The sequence below is a fragment of the Anser cygnoides genome, chromosome 7 (genome assembly GCF_040182565.1).
Source record: "Anser cygnoides isolate HZ-2024a breed goose chromosome 7, Taihu_goose_T2T_genome, whole genome shotgun sequence".
NCBI classification, from domain to species: Eukaryota; Metazoa; Chordata; class Aves; order Anseriformes; family Anatidae; genus Anser; species Anser cygnoides.
In genome coordinates this window covers 25,159,526-25,184,453 of record NC_089879.1, presented here as the reverse complement: position 1 = coordinate 25,184,453, position 24,928 = coordinate 25,159,526, and the positions used below count along the sequence as shown (strand labels likewise).

General features: G+C 58.0%; 2 protein-coding genes across 3 annotated transcripts in view; one reads left to right on the top strand and one right to left on the bottom strand.

Annotated features, from left to right (window-relative positions):
• The window catches only part of CDH23 (cadherin related 23), a 132,401-nt gene that overhangs the window by 18,295 nt on the left and 89,178 nt on the right, over positions 1 to 24,928 (bottom strand). Inside the window, 23 exon segments of the mRNA XM_067000586.1 lie at positions 9,749 to 9,976; positions 10,569 to 10,697; positions 10,785 to 10,913; positions 11,170 to 11,319; positions 12,725 to 12,826; positions 12,920 to 13,308; positions 13,414 to 13,549; positions 14,387 to 14,535; positions 14,664 to 14,724; positions 16,104 to 16,252; positions 16,890 to 17,003; positions 17,458 to 17,610; positions 17,729 to 17,948; positions 18,086 to 18,231; positions 18,595 to 18,784; positions 19,915 to 20,022; positions 20,953 to 21,065; positions 22,055 to 22,171; positions 22,338 to 22,410; positions 23,668 to 23,795; positions 23,876 to 23,981; positions 24,079 to 24,316; positions 24,528 to 24,592. Of these exon segments, the coding sequence (XP_066856687.1) occupies positions 9,749 to 9,976; positions 10,569 to 10,697; positions 10,785 to 10,913; positions 11,170 to 11,319; positions 12,725 to 12,826; positions 12,920 to 13,308; positions 13,414 to 13,549; positions 14,387 to 14,535; positions 14,664 to 14,724; positions 16,104 to 16,252; positions 16,890 to 17,003; positions 17,458 to 17,610; positions 17,729 to 17,948; positions 18,086 to 18,231; positions 18,595 to 18,784; positions 19,915 to 20,022; positions 20,953 to 21,065; positions 22,055 to 22,171; positions 22,338 to 22,410; positions 23,668 to 23,795; positions 23,876 to 23,981; positions 24,079 to 24,316; positions 24,528 to 24,592 (3,393 nt within the window).
• Positions 46 to 10,497, top strand: VSIR (V-set immunoregulatory receptor). 2 transcript variants are annotated; one of them, XM_013172809.3, is made up of 7 exons: positions 46 to 389; positions 3,814 to 4,269; positions 4,977 to 5,024; positions 5,447 to 5,554; positions 5,930 to 5,957; positions 6,620 to 6,810; positions 6,955 to 10,497. In XM_013172809.3, the coding sequence occupies exons 1-7, from the start codon at positions 272 to 274 to the stop codon at positions 6,990 to 6,992; spliced, it is 987 nt and encodes a 328-aa protein (XP_013028263.2). In that variant the 5' UTR covers positions 46 to 271; the 3' UTR covers positions 6,993 to 10,497. The 2 variants fall into 2 exon arrangements, with proteins under 2 accessions (XP_013028263.2, XP_013028270.2); XM_013172816.3 differs by having other exon boundaries at positions 62 to 389; positions 6,623 to 6,810.

Genomic DNA, 24,928 nt, shown 5'->3' with positions numbered 1-24,928 from the left:
CCTGGGGCTGGCACTGCTCTGAGTTCCCCTTTTTCACCCACCTCCCGTCCATCCCAGGAGGCTTTCCGCAGCACTAGCCTGGCCCAGCTACTAGCGACCTGCCAAATCCTTGCAACCACGTTGAAAATAATTATAATAAAAAAACAAATTACAAGCAAGGTGCGCTTCCAATTCCCCCCCCCGGGAGCCGCGGGGATGGGAAGGGACGGGCGCAGCTCCTTGCCCCAGCCAGCCTCCTGGGGGTGCTCGCACTTCTCCTCTCTCCGGCGCAATGAAATTTCCTGCGGGCGCGACTCTGGCGGGCGCGGCGGTGCTGCGCGGTGCTGAGATGGAGCTGGTGACACCGCCGCTGCTGCTGCTGGCCGTGCTCGCCCTGCTGGCTTCCCACGGTAAGCCCCGGCTCCTTCTCCTTTTCCCTCCCGGAGCTGCTGTGCCTTGGGCTAGGGGGCTCGGGGGTCTTTCACTTTCCTGTCCCCACTGCCGGGGTTTTTGGGGTGGGGGGACTGCTGTCGCCTTCAGAGAGCGGTGTTTGGGGCCATGCTGCTTGCGCTGGGGGGAGCTGCTGTTTCCAAAACTCTGCTCGCCCACCGGTTGCTTTTCCTCCTTCGCTTTGGTCAAGCGTGCATTGGAGGAAAAAAACAGCCTGTGTCCCCCTCCGAGCCCCCTTCTGAGTCTCCCGAGCTGCAGCCGGGCTGGGAAAGCTTCCCCAGGGGTGCAGGGGAGGTGATGTGTTCCTCCCATGGCCACTGGCCTCCCTGCGGATGCTCTGCCCCGCCGCCACTGCCCCGCAGCCAGCACGGTTGCACGCACGCACATGGACGAGCTGGGTGGCTTCATGCCCGAGTTGGCGTCTCCGCCTGCCCCGGGACAACAAAAGATTTTTTTCTGGCGTGCCCCCAAAAAGAAACGATGCCCAGCTGTGCAAGGCTGGCCACTTCCTCCGGCCCCGAGCGCCTGCAGAGGTGTGCTTAAAAACAAGGGGCACGGCACGTTTGTTTTTCGCACCTCGGCCGTGGCTTTCCTGCCAGCTGGGGCTTGCAGCGGGGCGATGCTGAGGGCTGCCAACTGCTGGCGGTGCCGATGAGGCACGGCTGGGGGGCACCCGGCTCGGGGACCAGGCAGGAGCTAAGCCAAAGGCATCCCTCCTACCCCCCCGCAAAGCTTGCTTTGCTCCAATTTCCAAAATCTCATCCCAAGCCCAAGCCTGGTGTTGTGACCCCGTCCCCGAGCCAGGGCAGTGTTGTGGCCCACGACAGGTGGCGGCATGTGAGAGAGGCAGTGGTTTGTCACATGCTGCTGCCACCGGGTTTCACTTTGAATTTTTCTGGGAAAGAAAAAATAAAAAGACCAAAACCACACAGGCAATGCACCGGGAGAGGAGCAAAGCAGCTCCGCGGTGCTGCCGGCTGCGGGGCGGACACCAGGTAGCAGGGAGCTCCCCGCTGCCCCCGGGACCGAAAACCATTTGGCTCCATGGGAGATAAGGGCAATTGACACCAGCTTTTCTGCCTGCACCTCCTTTTTTTCTCTCCTTTTTCTTCCCTGCTGTAAGCACTTGTGCTGAGGTGGGCACAGCCCTGTGCTTCTCAGCATGCTGATAACTCTGAAGCGTAATGACGGCACAGTGACGAGGAGTCTTGCAGGATTTCTGTGTGAGGCTGATCGGTACGAAAGCTCCCAGAAGAGGAATTAAGGGCAGGTTCCCTGCTCTGGCAAGCCCAGGGAGTGCCTGTGCAGAGGCTGCATCCTGGCCTGGGGTGGGAACCACATCTGGAAATCCCACTGGAAACTAAGCACACCTGCTTGCAAGAGCAGGGGAATTGACTCAGGACAGGCTTTTTCTCAGCGGCTCAGGATTCGGCATGAAATCCTGCTTTATTTAAGCAGTTCATCAGCAAAGAGATAGCAGTGCTGTGGCATGAGCACTTTGCCTCTCTGCATTTCGCTGTGCCACCCCCGGAGCCGCCCCATCCCGCCGCACGCTTGCGGAGCCGTGGGCCAGCAGGGAGGAGCCGCTCCGGCTCCTGACGCTTTCTGGAAGCTTTCCACCATGCTTGCGAAAATGAAGGGAAATTCGTCATGCCGAAGGCCTTATGCATGTGGTAACCTCTGCCCCCTCCCGGGGATGGGGCTCGGTTACCGTCAGTGTGCTGATTTTCATCCCAGTAGTTCCCAGCATCCCTGGACCACTCGTGCTGGGCATGGACCTACAAAGCAGACCAAGGTGTGGATATTCCCTGGGCAAAAAAAACATACAACCCACGAGCAATCCTCCTGGATTTCCCCCGTCCATGAGGGCAGGGGCTGCAGAGGGCTGCTGGCAGCGGCGTGGGCTCCCCAGATGGAGTCGGTGGGGATGACCGGGACGGCCCCACTTTTGGGGAAAACAAAAGCTGCCGCGGACACTTCCTCCTATAGAGCCCCGGCTTCCCTTCCCCAGGCTCCCGGGGGGCCCCTGCTGTGAATGGGGCACTTCCCGTGGCGGCAGGTAGCAGGACTGCGGCGGCGGTGCCCTTTGTGCTCAGCGCACTTGCCTCCGACCCGCGCCAGCTGCTTTCTGCTGGGCGCAGGGCTCGCGGCGGCACGGGACGAGCACGAGGCGTGCAAGGCACGCGGGGCGTTTTCACTTTCGCTCTCTCTGCACGGCTGAAGATGTTCGGGTGGGGTGGAGGCGTTGGGAGCCTCGTCCCAGGCTGGAGGGTGACCTGCGGGGAGGCTCAGCACACCCCGGGGCTTCTCGATATAGCAAGTGAAAAACCTCAAGGCGAAGCAGCAGCGGGGCTGGTGGAACAACAGGATGCTGCCGAGCTGCAAGAACATCTCGTCCTAATGCCCTTTTCTCACAACCAGCCCCGGGAACCTCCTTTTCTTAGTACCATATATAACAAAAAGCAAGGCACAACAACAGAAAGGCCTTTTTGGGCAGCTTCCCAAGGTGATGCTTGCACTTAGCAGCGGTGGGGCCAGAGCACCGGTGTGAAGACACTTGCCAGGCTTTGCCCTTTTCTCCCCCCAGCACCCCAGCACCCCGGCACGGGCGCAGTAGCAGCGGGGTGCCCCCCTCTGCCTTGCTGCAGCCCTCCCCATGCCCCTGGGGCAGGGAAAGCCCCGCGCGTGCAGGGGAGGGATTTCTCTCCCTGCACGGTTTTCGGTTTCAGGCAGCTCCTCGCCAGCAGTTCCCCCTTCTGCTTAAAAACAAGCAGGGTGGGACCTGCTCCCCGCCTGATCTCAGGGGCACGGCCTCCTCCTATGCCTTTCTCTCTCTTTTTTTTTTTTTTTGTTTTGTTTTCTTCTCTTTTTTTCCTTTTTAACCAGATGTTGACACACACTGGGGGGAAACAGGAGCTGGAGAGCCCTTTGCAACCGGCCCCGAGGTGCTCACATTTCCTCATTTGAGAGCCTTACCCCCATGCCCTGCTTCTCCTCCCACTCTCTTTGCAGAGCCAAAGTGCCCCTCAGCGCAGACCCACACCTCCTGCCTCATACCGTGCTCCCCCTGCCAGCTGTGCAAACCTCTAGCCACATGAAAGACATTGCTTGGGTGCTATTTGAAGCCTCCTGCAGGGCTCGTTTTCAGGGTGCACTTATACTTGTGTCTCTGCCACAATAAGACGTGAAAGGTTTGGGTCATGCTTCCCATCTCTGATTTAGGATCCGGGATGCTCATCGGCATCTCCTGCATCAGGGAGCCAGCAGAGCCTGGTTTGTCCCCCTGCTGGTGACATTAGGGGACCTGATGACTTCCTGCAAGCCCTGGCCATCCCCACGCCGAAACCCCTGCTCCAATAGTGACCCCGTTATCCTCTCCTGCAGGAGGGACGCTGGCGCTGCTGGTGACGGCGCCCTACGTGCGCTGCGTCTGCCCGGAGGGGCAGAACGTCACCCTGAGCTGCCGGGTGAGCGGGCCCCTGGCCGACCGCCACGACCTGCTCTACAAAACCTGGTACTTCAGCAGCGCTGGTGACCAGAGCTGCAGCGAGAAGCAGCACATCCGCAACCTGACCGAGAGGGAGCTGCACCACGAGCCTGGCCGGCACCACGGCACGGCGCCCAACGGCACCGGGAGGTCCCCCCATGGGTGGCAGGGCAGCCACCGCGGCGTGGAGTTTGTCCCCAACCACCACGGGGCTTTCCACATCGTGGTGATGAACCTGACGCTGCAGGACAGCGGGAATTACTGCTGCTACGCCATGGAGGTGCGGCGGGAGCATGGCAAGCCCCAGACCCTGCAGGCGGCTCATGGCTTCGTGGAGCTGCAGATCCAGAGAGGTGAGCGGGGGGACGAGGGAGGGGTAATGGGGTGCCAAAGGGGCCTCGGGGTCCCAGAGGGGCATCAGGGCACGGGGCATGAACACCTGGTGGTGGCTTTGCCAGGGCACAGGGACGTGGTGGCACTCAGCCCCACACCACACGGGGAGCAGCAGATGTGGAAGGGTCGAATGATGGCCTGAGAGCGCTGGAACAATCCCTTCCCACCCACCTCAAAAAAATAATTCAAGGCGCTGGAAAAGGTTTTGCTGCCTCTGCAGGCAATAAGGAGCCGTGTTACATAGTTTCAGTGATCTTCTTCAACCCCTTTCCGGAGGAGAGGAAAACAAACCCTGCATGAAAGAGGGCCGAGCGGAGAAGCAGCGCGGGCGTAGCTTGGGGCGTGGAGGCTGCAGCTGGCCTCGGAGCTGCTTGGGAGGGTCTGGCTTGCGGGAAGGGCTTGCTCCCGCCAGGGGATGTCATCCCTCAATCTGCAGCGTTAGGAGAGAGATTTGTCTGTCCTCTCAACAAAAAAAAATAAATAAAAGGGAAGTGGGGCGTTGTGCTGCACGCCAGCCGCAGGCGAGGTCGGCACAAGATCCCCATCGCTGAACTCCTGCTTTTGGGACGCTCAGGGCCAGTTTGCTTAGCCTTGGTGGGCTTGGGGTAGGTGCTGGGTGCCACTCGAGCCAGCCCCGAGGGCTCACACGCTTTCGTCTTCTCCACAGGCAGAGGAGAGCTTCAAAACTGCACATTTTACACCGCCAACAGCAAAGGTAAAGAAAGAGAAAACCCATACCTCTCCCCTGGGCGCTGCTCGCCACCCTGGCTTGGGTGCCCCCTAGGGATGGGTGCCCCCTGGTGCTCCAAATCCTCCTGGCCCTCACAGCTGGGTGCTGGGAGGATGACTTGTGCCTCTGCCGATGCTCTCCTAGCCACCAGCTTTCTCACCAGCACCTCCCACCCCACTATTTTACAAGGCCAGGGGAAACCCAGGCCTTGCTTGAGCACCCAGACACACGGTGCCGCGTACCCTCTAGCCCCCAGCGCCGTATCTAGACGCTCAACTGTGCCCACACGTGGCTGTGCACACATTTTTTTTCCTGCCTGCTCCGCTTGCTGCCTGCTAGGCAGGCAGATTTTGCTAAAAATCAGTTTGCAATTCGGCCCTAACTCAGCTGGTGGTCATATCTTGCAGATATCACGGCTGCTGCACTGGCGACGGGCGCCTGCATCGTGGGCATCCTCTGCCTGCCCCTCATCTTGATCCTGATTTACAAGCAGAGGCAAGCGGTCAGCAGCAGACGTACGTACTCGGCCGCGTGCTCCCTGTCGCATCTCCCCGACCAAGAGCCCTGGAGACCTTATTTGGGCCGTGCCCTTTTCGCTCTGGCTGAATCCCTTTGGAGAAGTGGGTTGTGCAGCAGCAGCAGTGGGCACGACGCCAGCTGCGAGCAGGAACTGCGCTTTCAACATCTGTCCCTGGCCACGCCGTGCCTGTTTCATCATGGCTGGGGCACTGCTGCTCCCCATTGCGTTGCAAAATTCCCCGGGGGGGAAGGCAAAGCCCCAAGGGCTTGTTGCTGGGATGCTGAACAATCTGGGTGTGGGGATGCTGCATGGGTGGGCAGAATGGGTCTCATGGGGTGCATGGGGTGCTAATGCTTTTTGTCTCTGGCAGGTGCCCACGAGCTGGTCCGAATGGAGAGGTGAGCATACTTGTCCCCACACCTGCACTCCAAAAACCAGCCCTGTCCTCCTGCTAAGCCTCCCCCCAGCCCCCCGTGGGGTTGCAGCTGAGGTACCACCAGTTCAAGCAGCCCCGTCATTCCCCGTGCCCCAAAAGTGCCAGGCTAAAATCGGGTCCTGAAATAAAAATGCAAATCACCCGCGGCGGGATGTCACTGATGCAATGCAATCTCGGCTCTCTCTGAGCCTAAAAAAGGGATCTTTTAAGAGATTAGAAAGAAATATTTCAGCAAAAATAGACGCTGAATGGGGCCATTGTCCCACACGGCCAGGTGTTCGCACGCACACAAGGGACCACAGCACTTCATCCCCCTCTTGCTGGAGCCTCAGAGCTGGCTGTTGGTCCTGAGGCAGATTTCGGGGGGATTTGAGCACTGAGAAGCAGGCACATTGAAAGATCAGCTGCAGCCTGCCAAGCCTCACAGAAGAGCGACAAAATGGGTGCCTGTGTCTCGTGGCGAGCCAAAGCAGCCCCACAGCTGCGCCTCTGTGCCCTGACAGAGCATCCTTAGTTAGAAACCCGTCGGGGAGACACCCTCTGTCATCTCACCGTGCGGGAAGGCTTTGCAATACCCAACCCCCCCCTCCCCGAGCATTCCTCATGCCCTCTCCTCTCCCGCAGCAGCAGTGCCCAGGGCATCGAGAACCCCGTCTTCGAGGCGCTCCCCCCGGGCAGCGTGGAGCCCCGGCCCCGGCCCCAGCTCTCCTACCTGGCCAGCCGGCAGCCCTCTGAATCCGGCCGGCACCTGCTGTCCGAGCCCAACACCCCCTTGTCCCCCCCGGGCCCCGGGGACTGCTTCTTCCCCACGCTGGGTGAGTATCTGAGCAGCACTCCCCAGGGAGGCAGCAAGGGGAGCGTGGGGGGCCAGGGAGGATGGATTGCTGTCCTGTTCAATATCTGGTGCAGCTGAGCATCCTGCAAGCTGCTCTGACACCGCTGTCTGCATTCTTTTCCAGACCCTGTTCCTGACTCGCCGAATTCCTTGAAAGCCTAAAGAGTCTGGTGGCAAAAGCGATGGAGGAGGCCAGCGCGCTGTGGTCGCACCAGGAGGGGCCGTGGCCAGGGCGGGCAGCAGCTCCCACCAATCACAGAAAATTAAGAAAAATATCTAATGAACTGAAAAAGACCTCCTCACCTTCCTCTCCCTACTGCCTGGACACCAACCGCTGGTTTCCCTTCGCGCTGTGAGGAAGACCAGGCGGTGAGGACTACGAGTGAACGTTTCCCTGCCTGGCCAGCGGCAGTCCTTATGCACCGGGCAGAACTGATGCCCACGGCAGGGGAGGGGAGGATGCCAAGAAGACTCAAACAACAGCAAAATGCCTTAATAAACGAAGCCAGGTGCAGGAGCCCTGCCTGTTTCTCTTGTGCTGGCTCTGCCCTGTGGATGGATGTGACCTCTCCTGCTTGGGTTTTGATTTTTACTGCCTATTTCCATGGAGAGGAGCACGGAGAGTGCATGGCCATGCACACCCCTTTCTGCGCACGCCCCGTGCCTGGACGGACGCTATTTACTTTTTATTGACAATGAGCATTGTGGTTCTCACCTTTTGCCTAAACCTCAGAGGATGCATAAGAGAAAAGATGGAAGGAAGAGCAGCTCCCGGTCCCAGTGCCCGAGCAGCCGGGAGCTGCATCCCACCAGTGCTGGGATGCTGGGAGGGCACCCTCCTCCTGCATGCCTCCCCCAGCCCTTAATTTATTTCCAGGGCTGCAACCTGTGCAGCACTAACCTGGCCAGCTCTCCTTGGCAGCACATCCTTTCCAGGAGCGTATGGCAAAGTACTTTAGCCACGGCGAGACAAAACAGTGTCACCGGCCAACATTTGATAGAGGGTTTCTTTGCAAAACAGGAAGGGGAACGGCTCGCTCCTGCTGGGGGAGTCCTCCTGCCCCGGCTGCCTGTGATTCATTACCAGTGATGATTAAAAAAAAAAAAAAAAAGGATGCTTATGTTTTTTCTTTTCTTTTTCTTTTTTAATATTTTTAAATGCTGTTAAATTGGAAAGGTCATCTTCATGGTGCGGGAGGGTTTTCCAGCTATGCACGTGGCCGTGCCGGCATCGCCCTCACTGTAAACCTGAGCAATCCCAGGGCACCAAAACCAGCCTGCCTCAGGCAGCTCTGGCAAATCCTGCTCCTGCCCAGCTGCACTGATTTCAGGAGGTATTTTTGTCCCTTGGAGCCTGTGGGCTTGCTCACCCTCACTGGGAATGTGGCTGTTGTGGTTTAGCTTGGGCTCTAGCAGCATCCACAGATAAGCTGAGCGCCTCCTCTGCCCTCCTAAGGGGCGAGGAGATAAGGCTTTGTGGTAGAAATGGTTACTCAAAGGGTGATAGTTTTGTTTTTTTTTTCTTTTGCTTCTGTTTTGTTGTAAAGAATAGGGAAAAAATTGCCAATAAACACCGATAAGCATTAGTCATACCAAAATATTGGCAGTCCTGAGCAAAAGCAGCGTGCCCTTGCAGAGCATCCCCGGTGGCAGCGGGCTGAAGATCAACAACCCGTGGCTGGAGGGAACGGCATCGCCTCTGCAGCGGGCATGGTGCAAGGGGATATCGAGGTCTGACCCCCCCAGGAAATCCCCCTAAGGACCGTGCCCTCGGGCCTCCTGCTGGATGGAGAGGACAGGGCTTGGTGCACCAGCACCGTGGCTGCGCACCTGGCTGGACACCTCGCACCCCCTCCCTGTCCTGGATCGCCACGGGTCCTTCAAGTTCTTTCCCAGCTCTGTTTCTTTGGCCTTTCCCAAAGCTTTGTTTTGTGGGATTTGGATTGGTGCTGCTGGAAGCATCAGAGACCCCAGCTACCAGCCTGGGTGAAGCCACAAGGAATGGCACCAGGCTCCGTGCACAGCATCCCTCACTGCACCAGCGATGCTCCCCAGGACGATGGGGACGCTTTTGGAAGGAGCTGGCGGTGCCAGCTGCTGCATTTGCACAAACCTGCTGCTCTCGTTCTAAGGAAAGAGATTTCAACCACGGCACGATGTAAGCAGAAGACACAAAGAGGCGCATGAGCCACCCGGCGGGGAGCAGTGCGGAGATTTGCAAGCCGCGACCTGCGCTGCTTCTTGCAGCACGCTTCCTCAAAATGTAGAGCAGGGCTCTGCAGCCAGAGCGCTGCCAGGAGGTGAGAGAGATGGAGAGATAAGGGGGGAGGTGGAGGCGAGGCAGGGCGGCAGCAGGGTCACATCTCGCCAGGGAGCGACGTGCACTCGCTTCGCGGTTCACGCATCTCCCTCGTCCCGCATCCCGAGGCACCTATTCATTGTGTCTAACAAAGACAGTGGGCAGGACAGCCCCCGCTTGCATGTGGGCCTGCTGTAGGTGTTTTCAGCTCATAAACACACGAAACAGTTCAGGATTTCTGCTCAAACCACTTCAGAGCAGAGGCAGCGAGATGAATCGCAGCCGTGCCGGAGCGAGCGGGAGGAAAGTGAGGATGCATGCTGAAAGCAAGGCACGGCGGCTCCGCCACGGGGCAAACAGCAGCTCCCAAAACATCCTGCAGCAACAGCTCTGGCTGCCAGAACGTGCCAAGTATGATCTGGACCCTGAGTCACAACCTGAATCAAGGCGCTTGGGGTTCACATGTGCATCACCAGACCACTACGGCATCCCCGCAGAGCCACATGCTTTGCATCCAGCACCCACCCCAAACTTTCCCGGCACTTCCATCCCCACCTTCCACACTCAGCACCCCAAAGCTCAACTTGCCGGCCCCAAAGCGCGTGTCCTGGTGGCTCACCGACAGGGACGGGTTGCCCTCATCCTCCACAGTGACCAGCAGGCAGTAGGAGCTCTGCCGCTCGCGGTCGGGTGGCGAGGGCCGCGTGGCGATCTCTCCGGTGACGCGGTCCATGCGGAAGGTGAGGTCCTCGTTCCCGCGGGTGATGTAGTAGGACAGGACGCTGTTGAGGCCGGCGTCCCGGTCGGTGGCACGCACCTGGACCACTGCTGTGCCCCCGCCGACGTTCTGCAGGGCGGATGCACACGTAACTCATCACAGCACAGCATAACACATAAAATACATCGTTTGTAATAGTCATAATACAGATTGGTTTTTTTCCAAGCTGCTTTAGGCACCAAACTCCAACCCTACACCCACCAAAGCAGCTCCGCTTGACCTGTGATGAAGCAATTTGGTTGTGTATTAGGCTGTGTATTAGGCACTATCTAGGCTGGCGCATCCTTAAAGAGTGCAGAACCCAAAGGTGAAGGCTGTATAATGCACTCAGAGCACAGCTAATTATTTTTGGATGATCCCATTACGGGGGAAATCAAGAGAGAATTTCTATTCTTCAACCAGCTCCAACCATGTATTAAAGAGATAAGGAAATCCTAGCAGGGCAATAACTTTAATGCCAAGCTATTCATCATGAGCAGCACTCCCATGCTTCCGAGTGTCACCGGCTATTACTTATATTTCATTTTTCACCCTCAAATGGAGAACCCCCGGCCCAGGAATTAAACCGGCAGGAAATAAGTTGTCTTTTCTCATGCTTGATCGTGTTTTATTGCTTAATTATCCAGCTCCCTCGGAGCTGCTTCACCTCCCGGGGCCTCACCTCGCTCACGCTCACGTTGTAGCCGAAGGGGCTCTCGATGACGGGCGGGTTGTCGTTGACATCGAGGATGGTCACCCGCAGGGTGTGCTCCTTCCTCCGTGGGGGCACGCCGCCGTCCGAGGCTTGGATCTGTGGTTGGGGGGGTGCGTACGTGTCATTTTTGGCCACGGTGAAGCCCAAACAAGGCAGGGGGAGTGTGGCAGGGGTTCGGCTCACCCGCAAGGTGTAGCGGTCCAGCAGCTCCCGATCGAGCGGCCGAGCCACCAGCACCTCGCCGTAGGTGTTGTTGGTGGTGCGGATCTCGAATGCCTGCCCAATGTTCCCCGCTGTCAGTGAGAACGTCACCTGGGGGGGAGGAAAAGGGCAAGCGATGGGGAGGAGGGGAAGGAGACCCTACAATAATAAACCCAGAGACACCCTCAGAGCATTTAGATGGTCCAACGTGGGTGGATTCAGGGGTGCGCGGCCACCCTCACAGCAGCCAACCCTGGTCTCACGCTGCCAGGGTGGCACCGAGCTCGTGTCCTGTCCCCTGACAGGGACATGGAGGAGGGGAAGGGGCTGGGAAGGTGCCATGGGGGAGGTGGCACCACCACCCCACCTGCCCATTGCTGCCTGCGTCGGGGTCACGGGCCAGGACCACGGCCACCCGCCGGCCAACTGGGCTGTCCTCCGCCACGCTGACGGCCGAGTCAGAGGTGATGTCAAACTGCGGGCTGTTGTCGTTCTCGTCCAGGATCGTGATGGTCACCTGTGGGCACGGCAGGGTGAGGGCAAGACCCTGGCAAACCCTCGGCTATCACGTCTCCATCCCAACCTCCCACCCCAAATTGCTGGCAGCACGAGCAGGAGCCGTGCCGCCCGGGAATGGTGCGGATATTTGAATCCAGGAGCTGCAGCTGCAGAGGAGGAGGAGGGAGGAAGAGGCAGGAGAAAGACAGAAAGCACTCAAGCGTTGTGTTTTGCATGCCGGAGGTGACAAGGGAGCGGGCTACCTCGGCCACAATTAGCCGCAGGAAATGCTCTCATCGCCCTGGCAATTAAAGACGCGCAGCGCCATGCACAAACGGGAGAGGAAGAGCCTTTCTGTTCCCGGGGCTCTATTTATGGGTGTCCCCGGCCCCCAGGTGCGGTGGGGCTCAACGCCACGACATCCCGGAGGAAGCCCAGGGCGAGCTGCTGCGGTTATTGTTGGTGCTGAATGGAAACCAGGGAGCTCGGAGCGCGGCGAGTGGGTCCCCTGCTCTCCACCTGCAGGAGGTGCTGCCCTACAGCTCGACATCTGGGACTGATCCTGCCCCCTGAGGTGATGCCGGCGAGATGGATGTGCTTACCTTCTGTCGGAGGGGAAGCAGAGAAAACAAAGAGAAAAAAACAAGTTAGTGGTGGTGAGGAGTCGGGCACATGTCTTCCAGCCCACCGTGGGGCAGGGTGGGCATGTCCCCCTGGGGTTTTAGCCAATTTGTGGGAGGCTGGAGCAGGGCAGTGAGGCCACCAGCACCCATGAGCTTGGGAATGGCTACTGTGGCCTCCTTGCTACCTCCTTCCTCCAGCATCACCTTCATCACCCAGATACGAGGTCTCAAAACATAAGAACAAGCTGCCGGCTTCGAAACCCCCCCAGGGGACCAGGTGCCCCAAACCGGCGCGTTTCTGGTTTCTGTCCGTGCCAGCCCAGCCACTGGTGCCCGCCTGCGCCCCGTGTGCCGCCTGCTGCGGCGGGGAGATGCAAATCACCCCCGCTCGGCTGCCTTCGAAACTGCCAAATATAACGCTCCCCATCAGCATAAACCGCGGGGAAGTAGTTCAAGGCCCCCCAGATTTGCCTACTTACTGGTTTAGTTTGGTAAGAGATCTGCAAACCCTAGTGTTGTTTTGTGTGTGCGCGTGTGTTCCGAGAAATATGACACTGTGATATACAGAAGATAAAATGCAGTGGCCCGTGCTCATGCAAAAGCAGGGTTTCCCCCAAATTGGGGTTTCCAGACCCTACTGTTTGCCTGCATGGGTTGGAGAAGTGCAGGGTACGGGAGCAGGGTCTGTCAGGACCAGCAGAGCTTGTACAAATGGGCAATGGAAGATACCAATGTGATTGTGGCGTTCTCCAAAACCTGGGTGACAATTGGGCAGAAGAGAAGGAAGACGAAGCCACTCACCACTGTAGAGTCAACCTTCGGCCCCCCGTCATCGGCCACCACCGTCAGGGTGTAGAAGTCCCCCTTCTCCCGGTCCACCTGGCCTTTGACCGTGATCACGCCCTGCCGAGGGCGAAGAGCCACATCCACCACTGGGCTCAGCACCCACGGTGGCCAACCCAACCGAGGAAGACCATGCCGAAGAAGACCACTCACGGTGATGCCGTTGATCTTGAAGAGGGACAGCGCCTGGGTGTTGGTGTTGGGGTCAAACTTGTAGGTGATCTGGTTGAGGTTGTCGATGGAGCGCGCCTGCACGCGGAGCACCTCAGAGCCCAGTGGGATGTTCTCCACAATGACGGCCTCGTAGCTGCTGTTGGAGAACTGCACGGCCTCGTCGAGCTCGTTCAGCAGGCTGACGTACACGCTGCAGAAGCCCTGGTTGTTGGGGGGTGCCTGGTCCGTGGCCGAGACGTTCATCAGGTAGCTGGTTTTGGTCTCGTAGTCCAGGTAGTCGATGGTAGTGATGAGGCCGGTGCTCTCATCGATCTCAAACTTCCCTTCGGCACCCGAAAGGATTTTGTAGCTCACCAGCCCGCCATTCCCTGGAGCAGGAGCACAGCGAATTTGGACCAAGCATCCCATGGGGGCAGAACCACCGAGGCTGAGCCCACCCCATGGGGTTTTTGGCCCCCTCCCTGGCTCCCTACCTGTGTCTCGGTCAGTGGCCCGCACCACTGCCACCGAGGTCCCGATGCCAGCCGTCTCCCGCAGCCCCAGGCGGTTGTACTGCCGCTGGGTGAACACTGGCACCTCGTCGTTGACGTCCTCCACGTAGACAATCACCTGCAAAACCCCCCCAAAAAATGCGGTGGGAGGGCGTGATGAATTCAGAGGAGCACCAAACCTGCACGGCATGAATCACCAGGTCCCCTTCCCCTTCCCGCGAATCCATCCCCTGTAATTCCAGGGAAATTTGGAGGAGCCGTGGTGGCTTGAAGCAGAACGAGCTGGCGGTCCCCGTGGTGCAGAGGGACTCATCCTTTCCTGGCTCAGTATCATATCACTTCGCTTTGGGATCCCCTGCCCCAAACCTCTCCAGCTGGAAGCCCTGCACTGCAGGAGTGCTGCTGGCTTCGTGGGAAACGTGCAGAGTTCACGGCCTGCAGGTCAAGCTCCCTTTTCTCGCATTTCCCCAGGGACAGCCTCGCTCCTTCTGCTTTCTGACTGGTGCCGTGGGCTTGTAGCACTCAGCCAGAGCCCGCCACCAGCTCGGTGGGTCTAAAAATAAATATGGTGTGACCAGAGGGGTGGGATGGTGGATCGAGTTTCGTGGGAACCCCTCCTGGAGGAAGGAAGTCGCTGTTTCGCTGCTCAAGATTATTACAATTAGGCCCTCTCTAATTTAACTAGGTGCTTGGCCCTGTGGTTTCCAGCATGCCGAGGCACTCCGCAGCCCCAGCGCACCCAAATGTCACAGGAAAATAGAAAAAAAAAAGCCACCCCCACCACCAAAACCCTCTTCTCCACCCACGGAGACTTTCCGTCAGCATTTCCATGCCAGGTCTCTCGAGCTTCCTGCACGCCTGCCTCCGCTCGGCGAGGGCTGGAAATTACTGCTGGCTGCTGCAGCATCCCTGGGAGCTGCCGAGAGCACCAACAGCTCCGCCCCGGGCTCCGTACCCGCACGGAGCTCCGCATGGGGCCCTGCTCCGTGTTGTAGGCTTCCACCTCCAGCACGTGGGACGAGTTCTGCTCCCTGTCCAGGGGCCGCAAGCCGCGCATCACCAGCCCGCTGCCGGGGTTGATCCGAAAGTTGTGGTGCTCGTTCCCTGGGGGGGCGAGGAAGCGACAGCGTTGGTGCCCAGTGCGTGCCCCCCTGCTGCCCCAAATGTGCTTTGTGCAGCTCCGAGGTGGCTCCAGGAGCATCCTGCGCAGCCCCACATGGAGCTGGACTTACCCTTGACGATCCTGTACCACACTCTCCCGTTGACGCCCTCGTCTGCGTCCGTGGCTTTCACCTTCGCGAGGAAAGAAAAGCAGGGGATGAAGCTTGCAGAGCACAACCCAGCAGGGTCAGGATGGGCTCAGGGTGAGCCTGGGGACCTCAGCTGCTGCACAATGGTCCCCTCTGGTGTCCCTGAGCAACACTGCAGTGCTTTGCCCAAGGACACCGATTCCCAAAAAGCATCCAAGCCAAGGAGGTTGCTGCTTGCAAACCATCTGGGCGAGGATGCCCAGGCTGTGGGCACACCAGCTCCCACCCACAGAAAAGCTATCGAGCCAGCCCAAACAGTACAGCTAGGAAAATTTAGGAGAGGGAGACCAAGCTTTGCAGCATTTTGTGCCATTCCCTGCCCCTCTGTGCCCCGAAAAATGCTCCCAGGCCCTGCGGTTTTGGCTGGACGTGGTTTCCTCCTGCGTCACGCAGCAAGCGATGCTCGCCTCCTCTGCTGCAGCATCTCGCTTTCCACCCAGCTCACCCCTGCTGTTTCTCTCATAGTTTCCAATCAGCAATTAAAGGCATTTAGCTGAGCCCTTCGGAACAATTTTTTTTTTCAATATTTGACTGGGGGAAGCCTGGCTGCTGCCCCCATGAACCTGCCTGCCCCGTGGATGGCAGCGGCATGAGCAGACCCACAGCCCCTGTGGCCGGATGCTGCTCAGCAGCTGGGGTGAGAGCACGGGTGCTGCGGCTCTCTGCCCAAAACCTGCTTCAATAAACGAGCTGTGGGAGCAGGTAAACACGCCTGTGGCTGCACGAAAGTGGCCTTTGGAAGCTGGCAGCCACCGCCGGCTTGGACACAACGCTCCTTTCTGCTGGCAGAGCCTGCAGCAACCAGCAGTAGCCTGAAGCACTTACAGAAGTCATTGGGAAAAGGGAAAACTGGTTTACTTTCTTCAGGGAGGTTCGTGCTCTCCTCCTGCCCTGGGATGCTTATGCTTTAGGACCACCTGTGTGGTGGAAAGCCCCCTTCCTTCTGCCTCCCATCCCGTGGGAGTCAGGACAAAGCTGCCACCTTCCCAGTGCCGGGAGAAGGACTCGAGACAGCAGGAGCCTTCCCAGGGTGGAAGGTAGGTTGGAAGGGGTGCTGGAAGCCCGAGTGAATACCCACATTCATTAAGCATTGGTTGAGCCATTCAGCCCTGCCCGCAGCTCGCTCAAAAGGGAACACAAAGCAAAGCAAGAGCCCAAATGCTCGTAGCTCTCTTTGCATGCACTCTCCACCCTCCCCATGGAAATCCCTGCTCTCAGCTCCTTTTGGGAGAAAGATAGGAGGCAGCTGGCCAAGGGACCTCGCAAACGCATAAGTTTTCTCCCCCCCCCCCCAAACAATTGGGGCAAATTTCTTATTTTTCTCCCAGCAAAACCCTCCGTGAGGAAGGGCGAGCCACATGCCTGCACGATGCTGCTGGCGGCCGGGATGTCCTCGGGGACGCTGGCTTCGTAGCTGCTCTGCAGGAAGATGGGGCGGTTGTCGTTGACATCCAGCACGGTGACATAGACGGTGGCAGTCCCCGTGCGACGGTTCCCCGTGGGGCCGTTGTCTGTAGGTGGGGGAAAAGCAGCAGTGGGGTTCGGTCACCCCCACCTCTTTGCATGGGGGGTGCCCAGCCTTTGGCAGCTCCACCAGTGTTACCCTGGGTGTCTGTTTCACTGCGAAGTAGGGGACAGGCCCCGAGGACAGGTATCGACCCCGTTAACAAGAGGGTTTGCAGTTTAATAGGGCACTTTGTGCTGGAAGGGGCTGCTGGAGGTGAGGGGTCGGGGAGGTGAGCACGGTGCAGCATCCCCGTGGCACCTGCAATGCTGTACGCCCAAAATTTCTGAGCAGGCCACTTATTTCTCCACTCAAAAGGGACACCCAAGCCTTCTGCACACAGGTACATCATTATAAAGCTCTGGGGACGGTGGCCAGGATGCCTCTGGTGCCAGGTCCTCTGCCCATGCCAGCTGGCCGGGGACGAGCTGGCAGGCACTGAGCTGAAGCATGGCTGGGCATTAGGGGCGCGATGCTGCGGTACTGGGGATAAACGGGGAAGGGAAAACCCCAGGGCCAAGGGGTGAAGTGGCTGTCTTCTAAAATCATGGTGGGACCAGGGCACGATAGTGTGCATGGGCTGTGAGGTGCTGACACCAAGCACGGGCGCTTCAGAGGTCGCAGGGACAGGGAGAAACCCTCACCGATGGCCTCCAGGATGAGAGCATACGACGCCACCGTCTCCCTGTCCAGGCTCACGACCGTCCTCACCACCCCATCCCTGAAGCCGACGCTGAATTTGCCATCCTGGTTCCCACCTGCAGCAAGGAACAAGGACTGGGATGTCGTCTTCACCAGGGCAGGGGAAAAAAAACACCCCTGATGCGACACATCTGGGATGCCTCGATTCAAATGCGCATTACTGGATGCCCTCCCAGCAGCATTAAGCATTAATCTTGTAGGGGACGCCCGGGGGCGAAGGCTTGCAAGTAGCAAAGAGCCCCTGGCAGAGCTGGAGCTGGTGCAGCAGAGGGCGATACCGCCCCAGTTTTGGGAACGTGAGACTTGAGCCATCCCATGCTCCTAACCACAGCGTCGCAAAAGCTGGGGCTTTCCCCTAAGCTGTACCCATTCCCCATGCTGGGTGCAGGAGTTTTGAGCCAAAAACATACCCAGACCTTTAGACAAGATCCCCAAATCCCCCCGAAAGCCAGTCTGGTGAAAATCAGCGGGAGAAAGGCTCTTCATCTGGATGAGCAGAGGGTGACATACCCGTGATGAAGTAGCTGAGCTCGGCGTTGAGCCCGACGTCGGCGTCCGTGCAGTTGAGCCGGACCACCTTGAAATCCCGGGCCACGTCCTCGGGCAGTGACACGTTGTAGACGGCTGGGAAGAAGGTGGGGCTCTCATCATTCACATCCAGCACTGCAAGAGGGAGAGGGGCTGAGCGTCCCCGGGGCTGCAGCCAGCTCCCCAAATCCCATCCCTGCTGCGCTGAGCATCCCAGAGCATCCCTTTGAGGATAACCCATGAATTTCGGGACCTTTGACGGTGAGGGTGCTGGTGGAGCTCTTGGAGGGCGCGCCGGCGTCGCTGGCCACCACCCGCAGGTAGTACTCGGCGATCCTCTCCCGGTCCAGCACAGCGGTGGAGGTGACGAGCCCGCTGGTGCTGTTGATGAGGAAATCCATGCGGGGCATCCCCACCTGCATGCGGTACGTCACCCGCCCGTTGGGGCCCTCGTCCAGGTCGATGGCCACCACCTGGGGGGAGAGGACAGAGGGAAGGGTGAGTGTGGGGGACAAGGAGTGCCATACATAAACCCTAAGCCCTGGAGATGCCAGCTTGAAAAAAAGGGGCCTCGAGGCACCACAGGGAGCAAGGGGTGGGATGCGCCCACCTGGAAGACAGAAGTGCCTGCGGGAAGCCCCTCGGCGATCTCAGCGGCGAAGGGCAGGTTTTGGAAGGTGGGGTCGTTGTCGTTCAGGTCCAGCAGGTTGACGAACACCGTGGCGCTGCTGGTGGCTCGCAGGGGCGGCCGCCCGCCTGCGGGGGAATGGGGCAGGGGGCAAGGTCAGTGCCTCCTGCCCGAGAACAAGGTCCCCACGCAGGGAGAGCTCCCCGGGGGCAGGCAGGACCCTGTCCTCCTGGCAGCACGGATGGGACAGTGCAGTGCCAACACGGGAAGGGGCAGACTTAAGGTTAAACATGACCCCCTGCTCTTCAAAACCAGCTGGAGACATGGAAAGCGCATGCAACAAGCAGCAGCGCTGCCATCCTCCTCCAGAAATTCCCTATATTTTCTGCTCGTGCCCCGCAGCGAGCCTGGGATTCACGTGCCAGGTCCCAAGGACATCTGGCTCTGTCCCTGCCCTAAACACCCGTGCCCTCACGCCCCGGCCAGCTTACAGTCGGTGACCGACACCACGATCCTGCGCATCAGCTCGGCCTCCTGCGGGTTGGGGTTCTCACGGTCCAGCAGCACGCCGGAGGTGCGGATCTTGCCGCTGGTGCTGTTGAGGCTGTAGAACTTGTTGGGGGGGCGGATGCTGTACACCACTGTGCCGTTCTCCCCCAGGTCCGGGTCCACAGCCACCACCTGGAACGAGAAGGAATTATAACCAAGAGGCTGGCGAGGATCCGGGGCTCCCAGGTGGGGGTTCACCGGTGTCTGATAGCATGGCTGAGCTGTGTTTCCGTGACGCCTCGCAGGGACTTTGCGTCCCCAAGCGCTGTATTGAATTTCACCAAAATTGTCTTGCAAGCCCAGCAGGTGCTGGCATGGCAAGGGAGCCATGAGCATGCAGCAGCCGCTGGCTTTTTGCTTTTTAAATAAAGGCAGCTAGAAATAGGCACCCTTCAGAAAAATAAAATAAAGGGGACAAAGAGGCGTGCTAAAGAACTTGTGCTGCTGCAGAGGAAACGCTGGAAGTAATTCACTGGTGGAGTTCCCCTCCATGCCGGATATTTGGTGCTTTGCTGTTCCCTCCGTGATGTTTTAATTACCAGGGACATTTCCATAAAAACAACCTCAAACCCAACTTCATTGCACTTGTAACTTCCCCAGCTCCTGCTGCTCGTCCCAGCTGACTTCCCACCGTATGGATGACAGTAATTAGCTCCCAGCCGCTAATTGGGAAGTCCACACAAGGTGACCACAGCCTCCACAGAGGCTCCCTGCCACCCTTTGGAGACATAGGGAGAGCACGGGGGGACCTGCAGGCTCCCCCAGGAGGGGTTGGGGGCTGCAAGAGACCCCATGGAGACTTGACACCTCCTGCCTCGCCTGCCAGACCTTTTGGTCCCCTCCCCAGCAGTTTTCTCTCGCAGCCTTCCCCGTTACACCGTTTTGTGGATTCTCCTCACTTTCCCCTCATTTATTTTCCGTTTCGTGCCCATCATTTTTCTCCCGGCGTGATGGAGTGCAAGCCTCGTGCTCTCCTTCTCTTTTATTTCACCAGCGGGATTTGAAAGGCTGTAAATCAATGTCTTTCAGAGAGGTCCTTGAAGGAGGTCGCAGGCGAGGCTAAGAAAAGGAGAACTTGGCCAAAACCCACACAATTGGGGGAAAAAAAATAACCCCAGCAGAGCGGAGAAACAAATGGGATGGGCAGCGAGAAGGAACCTTTAGGACTGACATCTACAAGGCTTGGGGAGGAAACCTGGCCGTGGGAGGGGGAGGAGGAGGAGAAGGAGGAGGCTTTGTCAGCTGCCTCCCCACGCACGTACCGTGGTGACATCCGAGTTGGGGGGGGTCATTTCCACCAGGTTGATGAAGTAGGGCTCGTCCTTCCACGTGGGGTAGTTGTCGTTGATGTCTAGCAGCGTGATGTTCACCTGCAAGGCAGAACTCAGGCTCAGCTGCCACCACATCTGCGCGCGCAATAGGGGTGGTGGTGGTTTATTTTTGTGTTTTTTTTTTTTTTCTTGTCCTAATTGCAGTTTGTGTTGCACAAAGTCTATTTTTGCCTTTCAGTGAAGGTATCAGGAGAGCATCCTCCCATCTGGAGCCCTGAAAGGGAACACAGCACCCCAGGGTGTGTCCTGCCTCTGGGATGCTCCATGGGGAGCTTCCAGTTTCCAACCCGGATCCTACCCCTCCTAATGGCCCTCAGCACGGTGACAATTGTTTTAGGGAACTCTTTGGCACAAAAGAAATGTTTCTCTGTTCTGTGGAATATCCCTCCTACAACCCAGCCAGGCATTCGGGGAGGAGAAGAACCCAAATGCAATTAAATGCTCCAACATAGGGCCATAGAGATGGGTCCTTGCCTTCTGACCTGATATTTCCAGAGATTTTTAGAGCCCCTTTTGCAAACGAGAGGAACGTCAGCGAGGGGCAAGGCAAAGCCATAGCCAGGACGCTCCAATCTGCTGCACAATGGCCCACACCTCCACCAGACCCTTCCGAGGAGCCCACGAATCAAAGAAGCAGTTGGAAGCCCTTGATCCAGGCAGTATGTGAATAGCAGTCATCAGGCACAACTAAGCGCTCCTGCAGGCTCTCCAACCAAGCATTTTCTCAAGAGGCACTGACAAAGGGAGCCGTGCTGCTGGAGGAACACGCTCCTGCTGCCGCGATCGCGTGGAAAGACGGACATGCAAAGCACTAGAAGGTCAAGTGGCGCTGCGGTACGTGGCTGGCCGGGATGGAGAGCCTCATTTCCAGACCTACACACCCTGGCGAGGCATTCACACCAAGGCTGTGGGCAGCAGGAGAGGCACCAGGCTGTCCTGGGGAAGGTCCTGGGGCCAGCCCACACTCACCATGGCAATGCCCGTCTTCTGGTGGTGCCCCACGCCCCCGTCCACAGCCCGGACGATGAGGATGTATTCGGATTTGGCCTCTCGGTCCAGCAGAGATGTGGTCGTGATCTCCCCTGCAGCCAGAGGGGATGAGAGGGATGGGGGATGTTGTATGGTCACTTCCTACCCGGGGTTTGGGGAACAGCAGCACTGGTAGAAAAGGGGATGTGCCATAATGGAGACGGAAGGGGCCCTGGAAGGGGTTTACAGGCATCGTCCTGTAAATATATGAAGATACCCATGCCCTCCCTTCCTCCTGGGGGCTATGTGGTGTTTTGGGTCCCCCAAACCCCAAAAGAGCCTGTTCTTCGCATGGTGCCCGAGCTGCTCTACAGAGGCACTGGCACACCATTGGAAAAGCTCATCCACACAATGATTGGAGGGGCAAAACTAATCCCGGCAAGGGAAATTTGCAGGGCTAAAGGTCTTCCTAAAATACATCTGCCTCCAAACTCTCATGGCACCGACTAATTCGTGCACTGAAAAAATTAATCACAGGACAAGTGGTTTGAGCGTACAGGTGTCGTAATGATGGATGGCTCCTGCCCGCAGACTGGCACCCAGCTGAGCTCAGTCTTGTAGGGCAGGCTCGGAGAGCCTGGACTTGGAGCCCTGGTGGATAGCTCTTGGCTTCTCCCATGTCCCAGGACACACCATCATCATCCCTTCCTTCCTTCCTAGACCCCCATGTGCAGCTTCACTTGGGGATGCTGGACAGACGGACAAAAGGAGCTCCTTGCTGCAGTGGTTGTAGCTTTGTCAGCATTCCTGCCCTTAATAAACCAAAAAGATGCCCATGAGGAAGGAGGCATTCATTCATTAGCCCTTCGACTAATGCAAGCCCTAGCAGCCAAACTGCCAGCCTTTTCTCAAGGTTCCCTAGGACCTTCTGCTGGTGCCTCTCCCAAAACCTCCCCGGTGACCCAATCTGGCCTCTCCCTTACATCGTGTTTCTCCTAAGCAGGCTGCTTGGGAAGGAGCTTGGGAAGGGGGAAACAAAAGGGAAGAAAACTGGGGGAAAAATGAGGAATGGAGAAGAGAGAGCACGCACACGGAGGCTCACCTGAGCGAGCGTTGATCCGAAAATGAGAGGAGCCCTCCAGGGAGTAGATGATCGACTCCTGCCCATACTCCCTGGACCTGTCCAGGTCTGTGGCATTGAGGAACAGCACGGTAGCACCTTGTAGGGAGGGAAAGAAACAAGGGCTGGAGGAGGCATCCACCCCATCACCCTGTCCCCCAGCACCTCAAGCAGTCCCCCATTGACCGAGGGGCTCCTGTACCCCAGGCTGGCTGTGACACCCCCATGGCCCCAGGGGCTGCCTGGAGAGGAGCATGCCTCTTACCTGCCATGATGTCCTCCATGACAGCTATCACGTAGGAGGGTTTGCTGAACGTGGGCGGGTTGTCGTTCTCGTCCTGCAGCAAAGACAAGGGCAAGAATTTGGCTGGGAGGAGGGCGCTGAGCTGGGGATGGTGTGAGAGGCTGCTACGGGTGGAGGATGCTCCCGCATCGCAAGACCAGCTCATGGGGGAAAGTGCAGAGGGCTGAACACCAAATCCAGCAGCACAGAGAGGGAAGGATGGAGCTGCTGGGGTGTTAAAGCACTGCTGCAGGATTGTTGTTGTGCTGGGGCTGCTCCAGAGATGTTTTCTCAGGCTCAGCTGCTCCTGCTGCCACCGAACTGGATATCAGAGGCAATTTCACGTGCCAACGATGCCCATCACACTGTAATTAAATTGCCATCCTCTACTCCCGTTTCTGGAAGCAGGTGGTCTTTAGCCAGCCAGAGCATTACCCGGCTCTCCCCACCGGGGCAAGGAGGAAACTGCAACCATTCCCAAGGCAAACCAGCGAAGGGGGAGCTGGAAATGGAGAGACCTCACCCTCAGAGACCTGCAGCTACACCACGGTCAAGTTTAGGTGTGTACAAGCCAGGGCAGCTGCCACACCCTTTCGTTAGTGGTCCTGAGTTAATCAGGCCATGCTCAGCATCGCCACGGCACTGTGAACCAGCTCCTGGGGAGGCAGGGGCTCATTTCTGGCCAGCTCTCCACCTGGGCAGGGTTATGGGAAGCCCGCTGCAGGACAGGGTTGGTCCCTTGTCCCGCATGAAGCCCCAAAAGCCCTTCAAAAAGCTGCTTGCCCCAAGCGGGGCGTCAGTGAGCAAGGCAGAGGCTTATTAGCGCTGATATCTCCCCGGCTCCTGGCACAGCGCGCTATTAGTTCTGACTCAGCGGCTCCCGCTACAAAGCGTATTGTCCCCTAATGGGAGATCTACAAGGCGAGTTTGACTTCTTTATTAAAAACCAACAACCAAAGGAGGAAAAAAAATCCCCTCCCTCCCCACTTGCTATTGCTCTGCCTTTTCATGGCTCTTTTTTCCTGAAGTGCCGTTGTCAAACGTTTCCTCCTCATTTTCTTCCTATTCTCCCCATTATATATATTCTTTTTACCCAGTTGAGAGAAAACCCCTTTGGTTGAGAAGCACAAAAGTAACGTCTACTTGAAAGCCACCGGTGGACAGTCAGCCAGGAGGTGATGATCAGTAGAAGTGTGCTCTTTGGATAGACTTGTTCACGTTGAGCAACATAGGGGCGAAGGGGTGTTCCTGGCCACCGCTGCCCCCCGTCTCTGCCTGGTCCCCCATGGGACATCCTTCACCTCATACTTACAAACACCTCGATGGTGATGGGGACGGTGCTGTTGAGCGGTGGGTTGCCGGCATCCTTGGCCATCACGGTCAAGTAGATGACCCCGTTGGTGACCTGCTCGTAGTCCAGGGGGTGGTTCACGCTTATCACTGGAAGGAAGCAAGGCGTGGTGCTCAGCACCAGGCAGGATGGGTTGGGGACAGCCTGTCAACACCACCTTGGTGCTCACCTCCGTACCCTTCCGACACCGTGATGTCAAAATACTCGCGGAAGGCGGATGCCTGCACGATGCTGTAGGTGATCTGGTTGTTGGGAGGCGAGTCCTCGTCAGATGCCTAGGTGTGACAGGAGGCAAGGGGTGAGCACGGGAGCTGGTCCTGGCCCTGTGAGGAGGGATGGTGGATGGGGACCTCGCCCCTGCTCGTCCCTCACCCGGAGCCGGACCACCTGGGTGACGGAGGGCTCGTTCTCGCGCAGCGCCCCCAGGTACGCCTCTTTCTGGAAGGTAGGCACGTTGTCGTTGACGTCCAGGACGTTGATCCTGGCACGCCCCGCTGTCTCCTCCCCGCCGCCGTCCCGGGCAATGATGGTCAGGGTGTAGCGCTGCGTGGTCTCGAAGTCCAGCCGAGCCGTCAGCAGGATCACACCCGTGTCTTTGTCCAGGGAGAAACTGGGGGAGAGAGGGGGGCAAGCCCTGGTGACCACACACTGGAGATGGGGATATGTTAGCCTGACGGTGGGACGAGTGGCACTTGCTCAAGGCAGCACAGTGCCTTTGTCCAGGTAGGACACAACAGGCATCCTAAATTTGCCACATGAGCTCTCGATGGGTTAGGAGGGGTTCTGAGGATCAACACTATCCTGGTGGTTCAGCCACTTACCGGTCAGGGTCATCGCTGAAGAAGTAACTGACTTTCCCATAGGTGCCCACGTCATTGTCAGTTGCCTAAAAAAAAAAAAAAAGTTAGTTAATAAATGAAGCTACATATGGGAATTGCACACACCAGCGGATCCATCACGACTCACGGAAAACCTTCATTTACATTCTTGCCTAAAGAGGGTTCGTCTCTTTGCCAGGTGGCATGCTCTGGGGTGGGTCGGTAGATGCTCAGCCCAGCCAACCCTCCACCTCCTCAAGAAGCATCCGCAGCAGATGCTGCCTCCAACATCCACCCAAAACGGGTATGCAAGCCCAAACTTCTTCCTTCCCTCCCTACCTCCCTCGTCTCTCTGCCCACCTTGTACGCTGCTGTTGAGCACCCAATGGAGCTGGGGATGGGGA